The sequence below is a fragment of the Chiroxiphia lanceolata genome, chromosome 5 (genome assembly GCF_009829145.1).
Source record: "Chiroxiphia lanceolata isolate bChiLan1 chromosome 5, bChiLan1.pri, whole genome shotgun sequence".
NCBI lineage: Eukaryota > Metazoa > Chordata > Aves > Passeriformes > Pipridae > Chiroxiphia > Chiroxiphia lanceolata.
This window is the reverse complement of record NC_045641.1, coordinates 6,789,350-6,800,061: the sequence shown is the minus strand read 5'-3', so window position 1 is coordinate 6,800,061 and position 10,712 is coordinate 6,789,350. Positions and strand designations below refer to the sequence as shown.

Genomic DNA, 10,712 nt, shown 5'->3' with positions numbered 1-10,712 from the left:
CACATTTTACAGAAGTTATTTATTGACTGTTTGAAGGAGTACTTAAACTCTGGGATCGAGGGCAAAGCGATGTAAATTCAGTAGGAGCTATGGCTCAAAATTCAGATTTGCCTCCTTTATGGGGTTTCACTGGTGTCTGCACGGTTGTAGGAGCCTGTTAGTTCATTACTGCTGCTGCCTGATCCAGTTCCCGTGGTGGAAATTGCCATCTTGGAGACTTAAGTGCCAGGAGACCTGAGAGTGACTTGTCAGCTAAAAGTCTGTGTGACTTCGGTGGCACTTGTTGAGCCAGGCTGAAGTATGATGGGCGACTTCTGCAGGAGAGAAAGTGCTGTTCATTCTCACAGTGCAATTTGTGTTTCAGAATGGATGAGAACTACATCCTCCTGCCTCATGGAGTCAACTTCCAGGAGGCGATTTTCCCCGATACTCAGGAGAACAGAAGGATGTTTGCCAGCCTTTTCCAGTTTTCGAACTGCTCACAGGCACAGCATGTGCTGAGCTTCTCCAGTGACTGGGAGATTCAAGAGGACAACCGGGTAAGGGATTTATTTGCTCTCCAATGCTTGTTTTCTAAGCGGGCCACAGGCATTCCCATGTCTTTTGTGAACATATGTATACAAATGTAGAGTAGCAGGTCCCTGATTTTTCTTTTCCTTAGGTGGTAGTATCACTGGCAAAGTAACACACTGGTGGGAAGATATTAAATTTTGTTTTCAAAGCTGGACTCTGTGTTAGCTCTTTAGCTTCCTGTGGACCTGTGCAAAGCTTGGTAACAACTTGTTCATGAACAATAGGTTGAAAACCAGTATTGCTTGCAATCCTGTCCTACTCCACCCGGATCATTCCTGAGTTTGCTATCTCTAGACCCCATGCTTTAACTTCAGCTGAAATGTTCAAGAGCAGAGCTTTGCTTTTGTACTTCTGTGTTCATCTCATGTAGCGAGAGCAGTGCCTGGACCACGACAGACTGTAAGGGATTATTCTTGCCTGACTCCACATAACAGCATAAACATCTACTGAACTAATCGCCCTAAGCTGTCTTTGTAGCTGCTGGGGGAAAAGAGACTCTCGAGAGCACATTTCATCTGAGCCATGAGGGCATGGTTCCTCTGAACGATGCTAGCACTTACTTCTGAACAAGCTGAAAGAAATGTCTCTTTCTCCTTTCAAGGGAGGCCACAGCAAGTAGTTCACCCACTAGGCAATCCTCCCTTAAGAAGGTACAGAAAGGTACAGAAAGTCCAACGATGCCCACTGTTAGTGGCTTCCGAGCCCCTTTTATGGGACTGTAGTGTGTGTAATAAATGCAGGATTTTAATAAATACTTATTTGGCAGAGAGCTGCAACCTGTTGTTATGTGCGTGCATGTACTGGATGTGCATGTACTTTTGAAGAAGTGGAACTTGGGGAGCTGGTTTAGTGCCAAACCTTGTTTTGTGAGGCGTGTGGTTTCCCCTGGTAGCTGAGAACATTATAAGCATCTCTTCAGGTCAGGATGGACAGGACAGGTGTCATCGCTTGTGTCTTCCGTGGCTTCACCCAGGGCACAATGTTTATGTATGGCAGCAGATGCACAAGTGGCTTGTTTGGGAGATGGATGGAGGGAGTTCAGTAGCTGTCGGAGCCCTTTCCTTTCACCAGCTGGCTGAATGCCAGCATACAAAGTTTGAGCTGCTGTGTGGCCATCTGGCTGGTGACACAGCCCCTCTCCTTGAGGTGCCCCGTGAGTGAGTGTTTTCTCACTGCTGATATTTTGGGGAGGGAGTGGGGAATGGTGCTGTTCAAATATATATTTGGGGACAGCAGCAGGAGTTGATGTTTAAGAGAAAATGAATCATCTTACAATTAGACTACAGAGCTGTAACCCTGGCTAGGCAAGAAGGGGGAGGCGGAGAGCCCTGGTCCCAGCCCTGCCTCCTCTGTGCCAGCCCTCAGGCTCCCCAGTACCCCAAGAAACAGATTTGGCAAGTAAAAGTGCTGCTGCTGCCAAATCCATGGATTTTTCTCCAGGGGAGCAAAGTGGCATTGGGGGACCACCAAATCCAACTGCCAGTGACTGACTGTGATGCCTCTGCACTGTTTATTTAGTCATGCTGAGCTCATTGTAGGGGACCTTGATGAGTTGGTGCTCGTTTATGCCAGCAGTGACTCTCGCCAGTCAGATTTAATGGAAATCACAAGGCAGAACCCCCCAGGGTAAGCTGGGGCAACCCTGAGCACATGTATCAAAAGTGCATTTCAGCTGTTGCTCTCTTTGACCCTGCAGCTGTGACCAGACCAGAGGGATTAGAGCTGCTGGTCCTATAGACCGGGGCTGGGGGCTTTGCATGCTTCAACACCCACCCGTCCAGGGAACAAATTCAGCACAACTGATGGACACTTTGTCTCCCCTTCGTAATGAAAAGTAAAAGCTTCCTCTGCACCAGTTAAAAATAGTTCAGGCTGACTGTGCATCCATTCAGCTCCTGCATCTGTGTTTGCCCAGCCGAGCGCTGGCTCCTCGAGCTGCCTGCCCCAGCCTGGGAAGGGGATGACATTTCTGGCTTCTATGTTAGGAATTTGTTCCCCAGATCTTCCCAATGCAGGTGTCCGTGTCCAGGGTGCATCTCTCTTTAGTGTTTTGCTTCTCTCTCTGCCTTGTTACATCCAGAGGTGGCTTTCCCAATTGGCACCGTGTCTACTCACATCCCGTCACAGTGTAAACAATTTCCATTTCCAAGTGTGCTCAGCTGAGCTGCCCCGTGGTGGCTCCTAAGATGAAATCTGTGGCATGTGCCAGCTTCACGGCACAGAAAGTGAGCATAACTCAGAGCATTATTCTCTAAGTTTTTTGAAAAGGAGGCTCTTTGGGAGCCTGGGGACATCCAAAGGGGGTTTCTGTGATGGTGTCAAGTTATGGAGAGCTTGGACAGAGAGGGAAGGGTCTTCCGATGAGGCTCACACTGCAGTGAGGAGTCAGGGGCCTCACCAGCTGTGGTGTACTGACAAAAACTGTGAGATAAAATACATCATGAATGTTTTGTGCAGTCAGAGAGAAAGCAATGGAAATGTTGAGCTCCTCAGAGCATAAGGCAACTGAGATGAAGGTCTCATTCCAGAAGTTAATAGGTAGGGTCCTGCCTGTGGATCTTGGAACAGCTGCATACAGGGACACCTTAAAAAGCAACTCTGTCAAAAACCAGTGGGACCCAGTAGGTCTGGATGAAATCTCCTGTTTACAGCTGGATCTCATACTCTGAAAGACTTTTTGAATCCCTGTATTTGCTTATGGCCCTGTGCCCTGGCCTTGATATATTTCTGGGGTGGTCATTTCAAAGGAGACTTCAGCTCTGTGCAATTACAATGAATAATTCATGTTTGTGGCTCTGGGGTGCACAGCCAGAATGTGAGAGAGCCCTATGATGGATGAGTGTCTTTGCCTCATGTAATGCTGCTCCCAGCAAAAGGTCTCTTCTGCAGGGTGTTCCTCAGCTGACCACAGAGCAGGTGACCCAAAGGTGACCACTGACATGTTGTCCTCCTTCTTGCCCTCTTCTCTCTACAGTGCTCCTTGTTGCAGCTAGCCTTGTCTGGGCTTTCCCAATGGGTGAAACGAGGAAAATCCTGACAGCTCTTTTTCCTCCTTCCAGCAAATGTGTCTGATGATGCAAAATAGAACAAAGAGATGTGCAAGAACTTTTTAATGCACTGGGATGTGCCACCTGCCTTCTCCCTCACAGGCAAACCTTTACAGTTTTCAGAAAGCCCCAAGGCATGTGGTGAAAGGAGGCCAGACCCAAGGCACATCTCACTGGGGATAATACATTCCTCATCCTGAGCCTGCTGCTCTTGCTGGAAGCTAATCACAGCTGCCTTTTTAAGCTCCTTGCAGTCTGGGCTGAGGGCCAGATGCTGCTTTCCATAGTCTTCCAATAACCCCACAATCTCATAAATTCACTCAGGTGCTTGTTATGGCCACTCCAGAGAGCAATGATAGCTCCTGCTGTCACTTCTTTTGACATTTGCATTTTGGCTTTGGCGTTTGCAGAAGCAATAATTAATTGAGCTCCATCTTGATTTTTATCTCAGCTCCTTAGTGATCTTTGCAGACCTCCTGCTTTACTCCATCTCATTGCTGCAGTGATTTCCACAAGATTGTTGCTAAAACATGAAGGTCCCACCAGGTTTGGGGTTTGAGTTGAGTTGAGTTTGAGTTGCTGAAACTTCAGAGTTTCAGCAGAGTGAGGGGCTCCTTCTTGCAGCACATTGCAAGTATCTGGGTCCCAGGTTTGGTCCAGTCCCAGAGCTGATGTTCATGGAGGTGATAACACAGGAACATGCTTTTTATTCTCTTTCAGGATTACAGTTTTAGATGATTTTTCCCACTCTCTGCCCTGGGAGAAATGCATTATTCACCTATCCAGGGAACCTTGCAGACAGCAGTTTTTATTAAGGTGCTTTTATCAAAGAAAGGAACAACTAAGCAGCAATACAAACCTAACTAAAATTCTTAGAAGTTCCATGTTTTAGCCCACATCTCATGTCAGTTCCTGAGGAAAGGCCTGCAGATGTATCGAGGGATTTGTGAAATGTGACAGTGGCCATGCCAGACTTTCCTGTGCCTGGCAGCATGCAGATTCCTGCCTCAGGAAACCACCAGACATTCCTTTATGTTTTTCCCCTTGATTCCCTCAGTGTTCCTAAAATTTCCCACAAATCCCTGCATGCCACCCAGTTATTCTCTTGTACAGCTGGCAGTGCTGGTGTTTCATTGCTGGTACTTTTAGGGAGCAGCCTTGTGACCTTTTCTTGCTCAAAAGGATTTTTATCAATGGTGCAGGGATGGAGGGGGGTGGAATGGGAAAGTCCCAAAGGCTCAGTTGGCATCAGCATATTCCAATACCTCTTTCTCACAACAAACTTTTCCTATGGCTGAAGTGATAAAGGACATTTTTCTACATTCAGGGGATTGATTTCTGCTTGCTCAAGCTGGGGAGTGGGAATTGGCCTTGTTGTTTTATCTCTCACAGTGCCTACTGCTAAGCCTGGGGATGATGCAGTAGGTTGGGATTGAAATCTTGCCCCCCACCAAGAGTTTTTAGTGCAAGTCTGGGGGCTGTAATTTCTCCTCCTGACTTGGCCTTCTGCAGAGCTGTCTGATCTCATAAAGACCTGGTTGCCCTTCCTGCATACGACAGATTACACTGAAGTGACTTGAGGTCTGGTGTCAATAAGGGCTATAGAAGTGTGTAATAGCACTTGTAGATATTTATTATTCAGGGGGGCTTTAACTCCTGGTTTTATCAACAGGTTGATAGGGAAATGTGGTCTTTTGGTTTTCCCTTTTATTCATGCAGGAGCATTGCAAAATGGCCCCAAGTGCAGCATAACAAGGGAATAATGGCAGTGTCCAACCAGTCATGAGCAACAGCGAGAGCCCTAGCACTGAGATAAAGCCCATGGAAATTAAGGAACCCAATAACTTCAGTTAAGCTCGGTGAGATTGCGAGGGGAGATTATACTTTTTATTAAGTTTGTCTCCGTGCATTGACTTGTCTCCTCTCAAGCAACAGAGCCACAATCATGCTGTTACCTCAATTGATTTAGATGAATGGACTTGCCTTCTGAGAGACCTCCAGAGCTTTATCTGGGTAATAATAGAGCTTTTATGAGAGTAGTCTGTGTCCCAAATAAAAAGCAAGTTAATTACTGGGTTAGCCTGGCAGTCTACAAATATCTGCTCAGCATCTTCCAGCCTGGATCCTCTTCTCAGGTGGCACTTTGGCTGCTGTAACAACCTGATGACCTGATTGTGACACCTGCAAGGTTTTGGAGTAGCTGAAAAGAGAACCGGGTGAGAAAAGCAATTGCATAAATGGTCTTGGCATTATATGCAAAGCAAAAATTAAATTAAATGGCATTCTTACTCTTAGAAAGCAAAGGAAATAGTTTCAGAACTACTTGCATTTCAGCATCAACCGTGGGGGTTGGATCCTTGAGTCCATCTGTAGGCAGCAATGTATTTGCTTGGTATTGGTCTCAGCCTGTCTGTTCCCTGATGCTCTCAACCAGTTAAATTCTAGTGGGTCTCATTCTGTGACACTTCACAGCACCATGAGGGCTCAAACTGTGCAGAAATAGCTTCACTTACACTGAAGCTCTTTGGGCTACCACAGAAGGGCTTGTTCACGTGATGTTCGCTGTGGGACCTGTTTTGATCCATCTCCCCAGGGAACATGCCCCTGAAGAGGTGAAAGGAAGAAGGAAAGTTGGGGAAATCCCCACAAATTTTCTGCCCACTCTGATTTTGAAAGTGATTAGATAGTATCATGTCCAGAGAGAGAGTCCAAGCTGCCTTGGATGCATGGATCAGAGTTCTTCCTGTGGCAGCTGAGACGGATGTCAGTGAAGCTGAAGGTGACTCCGCTCTGTGAATCATGAAAACTCTAGCCACTAGAAAAAAATAAGCTGATAACTGTGTTGGATTTCATCTGAGATCTCATCCATGTTATCCACTGAGTCGAAATGAAAAAGCAATTTGTTTTTTCTCTTCTAAACATTAAGAACTTCTGCTCTTTCGAGTTCCTTCTCTGCTCTGAGTGCTGAGAGATGAATTGTAAGACTGGAAAATGCTAGTCAGGGAGTCCAGAGCCAACAGTTTTAGGAGAACTGGTCTGAAAAAGAGTAGGTGACAGCCTGGCTTGGTGGGGACAGTTGTCTTTTATTCCCATGTACTGGTCTTTTGTGTCTGCTTGTGTCAGGGGCTGCATTAAGCGTTCTCCCCTCTCTGGTCGTAAGGCACTAGGGAAATAGAAATTAACCTTGGCTAAAAATGGTGTTACATGGCAAGGGCAGGGTAAAAAGACCTCAAAATAGATAGAAGTGAGGTCCAATATCTGGAGGTTTGGAAATCTTCTTTTACATGTGGTTTCTTGCCCTGCCATTTGCTAGAGGGGTTGTTTCTCCATTAGCCTAACACCATGATAGAAAGTTCCATTGCTTCTGGGTTGTTTTCATAGTGATTTACAGCGCTTTTGTTTTCCTCCCAGAAACCCACCCAGATTGTACCCTCTCCCTATGATCTGTGTTTAATTTGAGTACACGTAAGCAATATTAGGTGAAATGGAGAACTGCTGACAAGTGTCTGGGACACGGGAAGACCGTGAGACAGTTGATACATTTGGGTAACATCCCCAAGAGTCTTTTGGCATGGAAATGGCATTGACTCATTTCCAGATCTTCCCACCCAGGCTGTGGTAGGGGATTCTTAGAGTTCTGATTGGCACCTCCCTATCAGTTTTCTGTCTTCCCACGTGCACACAGGCCCATAAAATACAGAATAAAAGATCACAAAGGAGTACGCAATAGTCTTATCCACAGGATGTTTCCATTGCATATGGTCTTTATCATATTTATAGCACACAGAAGGTGTTCTGAGCAGCTCTTCCCAGGAGAAAAATGGGGAAATATCTCTGTTTTTTGGTTGTCTCTCAGAGGCACATTATTTCTGCTGTGGGACATGTTGGCTGTTTGCCATATATAATACAGGAGGGATGATCTGATGTAGTGTGGGAGCCTTGCATTTGATATCGTTTGTGAACAGTCAGAATTTGGGGTTGAAAAAGGTTCACCCAGCTGAACTCTTGTCCCCACTGGCAGCCCAGACTGGCGGAGAGCTGCTGAGATGCACCCTCCTGGTACCAGCACAGGTACAGGATGATGTGAGGGGAGCCCCAAATAGTGTTACAGCTCCTGGTGAACGTGTCTGGACTGACTTTCTGTCTATCAAGTAGTGCAGATTACTCCAGAGCACAGCTCTCTCTGACTTTGTCTCAGGCACATCCAAGTACATAATATCCTTAAAAATATCCGGTTTCCAGCCCGCTGAGCAAGGAAATGCCTAGACAGCCAGGGCTATGTGTGTGTGTGTGCACTGCTGCCTCCTCCGAAGGGCGAAGCAGCAATCCTTCCAGGAATTGGCAGTGAATGGAGACCCACATGGCTCCAGGCTGCTTTTAATTATCCAGAGTCACACTTTAATGAAGTTCTGCCAAATGCACTAAATCATTCCACATTTCGTGGCACGACGCTATCTGCTGCTGTACGTGAACTTGGTGGTGAACAGGCATCTGACCTCAGCCCCAGGACACCTTTCTGGCTCTCTGTGTGGTTTCCTGCACTGCCACAGGGGTGGGAAACTGCTGGTGGCCACAGAGGCAGTTGGTAGTTGTGGGCTGAGCGCTGCACATTGAGAGACACAAAGGCTGTTTAGAGGGATGCTGTATCCTTGAAGTTTCCAGCCCAGGTGGGGTTGAAAGACATGCAGTGGTGTTGCTGAGCACAAATCCTGCTGCAGCGCTTGCTTAGCTGGCTGAAGAGCTTTTTGGGATCTCCTGACCTTTAGAAGAAGGCTCTTAGCCAAGGTACTGTGTAGGTAGGAGAGGTGGTGGTGACATTGAGCTGGTCATGTTCCCTCTGCTTTAGCACAGAAGTGGCTGAGGTGGGAGATACCTCACTCTGGGGAGGGCAGTGGAAAGTTTGAAGCCCACCCTAAGCATCCTCATCTGAAGGTGGGCTGGGAATTGCAGCACTGTAGCAAGAGGCGGATCTCTCAATCATACCCTTTGGAGATGACACTGTCAGAGGAAAAGTAGCAACAAGAAGACATGAGGAGACTGACTTCAGTCCACTGTCTCCTTCCCTGTGTGAGTGATACTACTGTTTTTCTACCCTCCTGTTCACAGCCTCCCCAGTGTAGAAAAGTGAGAGGGGACATCCCACCACACATAGACTCTGAAAGGTGAAAGACCTGGCTGGCAGGGAAAGGCAGCTGATGTGGACCTGGGCTGTAAAATGAAGGACAAGCACTTGAAAGTGCTTGTGTCCATGGCCAAATCACCGTCCTAAACACAGGCTTGTGTACTGAAGGTGCTACCCAGATATCTGGGACCTGACCTCCAAGGGGAAGAGTTGAGGCTGGTGTTCTCGTAAGGTGGACATATTATCTTATTAACCTGAGGCAAAATAAAGAAGCTGATCATGGGTATGTTTTGATCCAGTCATGCTCCAGTATTCATACTTGTCCCATGATGTTTCAGTCTCAGAGAGTGGAGGTACTGACTTAGCCTGGGAGCTACTCGAAGATGCTCAAATGTGACTCCTGACATCCTGCTCAGAGTAACCCACTGGGACTATTTCAGTGCTTTTGATTGGGTTGGGAACAGGAAGGGGAAGCAAACATTTGAGCTGGCTACACATGGCTCTTCACTGTTTGGATTTTCCTAGACCTTGGTTCAGGCCAGCTGTTTTGGGGAATACATTCCGAGTGAGTCTCAGGCAAGTTTTCTGGTCCAAGATCAGCCAAAATTAATGAGGGAGGTCACTGAATTTTGGGTTGTTCAATCCAATTATGGGAGCAACCATGCTTCTCTGTAAATCTGTGAGTCTGTAGATGTGTTGGGTGGTTTCGTGTGTCCAAATCCATAGTCTGTGTTGGTCAGCCGGTGAGAAGGATGATTTGTATGGATCATCAGGCTTGGACCAGGATCTATCCCCGATGCACATGCTGTTCCTACAGACACAGTAGGCAGATTTAGCCTTTGGTTTAGTTGCTGGCTCCAGTTGACCTTGAATCCAGGGACAAGTCTTTTCTTTCAACTTCTCTCTCTCTGCTGACCCACCTGTGAGATAGATACAGAAAAAGATGGAGCAGAACATTTATTAAAATCAACAGCCACCAAAATCCATCTGGCAGCTGGCAGACAGGACACCTGTAATGCTGCCTGTAACCAGATCAGCCATTGTGGCTTGAAGGAAGATGAGATCTTTTAATCTGGGGCATATTTTCTCCCAGCCTATGCATTTTGGTGTTTATTTCACAAATGACAAGCCAAGTTGGCTCTGAGGCAGCAGGAGTTCGAGTCCCTAATGGAAGCTGCAGACGGAGCATTTAAAACCTGCCCTTGTCTCTGCCAGCCAAGTGCCTTTGCAAATTCCCCCAGTGTCCTTGCCCTGTTGTGCTCAGCCAGAAGCAGCCTTGAGGTGCCAGGCTTGGCTTTGCCACCAGTGCTGGAAGCACACAGCCCCTTGCAGCAGATGATGTGAAGTGACAAATCAGAGTGGCTGGTTTGGAGGGACTGGGAACATACAGTTTTGGTGGACCAATTGCAGCTGGTTGCTGCTCAAATCACTGCAGGTGCCTCTGGCAGCTGATGCAGTGACTACCTCCTTTTGCTGCCTCAGTCTGTGGACTTTTTTTGGAAGAAGGCTGCTACAGCTGTTAGTTGAGTTATCTGTAAATTGAATGACAGTAGGGAAAAATACACTGAGGGAGAAGCAAGTTTCCATGGCACTGTATAGTGCAAAGGGAAATTAATATGACCAGAAAGCCAGGTCTGAATTTCTGCCCTTCCTGAGAAGGTACCAGGTAGCATCCAAAGCCCACATCCACCAACTGGATTAAAAAGACAACCTGGAGGTGAATTTTTCTAAAAATCACTTGCAAGTTTCCTGAGCTCTTCAGAGAGCTACAGCCATGCTGGATGTGAATGCTGATGTGGAAAAAGCCTGTGGGTTGGAAACAAACAGTTTTAAGAAGACCCTGGGGAAGGGCTGTTACCACCATCAGTGATTGGGATTCTGCCCTTTTACACATTTTAGGCTCAGGCACGTTTTATCTGAGTTCAATGAACACTTCATGCTCTGTCCCTTGAAATCCTAATTGAGCCTTT

At 46.8% G+C, this 10,712-nt stretch overlaps 1 protein-coding gene across 1 annotated transcript in view; it reads left to right on the top strand.

The window, feature by feature from the left end:
* CCDC3 (coiled-coil domain containing 3) overlaps positions 1 to 10,712 on the top strand; it is a 37,712-nt gene that overhangs the window by 1,025 nt on the left and 25,975 nt on the right. Inside the window, 1 exon segment of the mRNA XM_032687681.1 lies at positions 365 to 539. Within this exon segment, the coding sequence (XP_032543572.1) occupies positions 365 to 539 (175 nt within the window).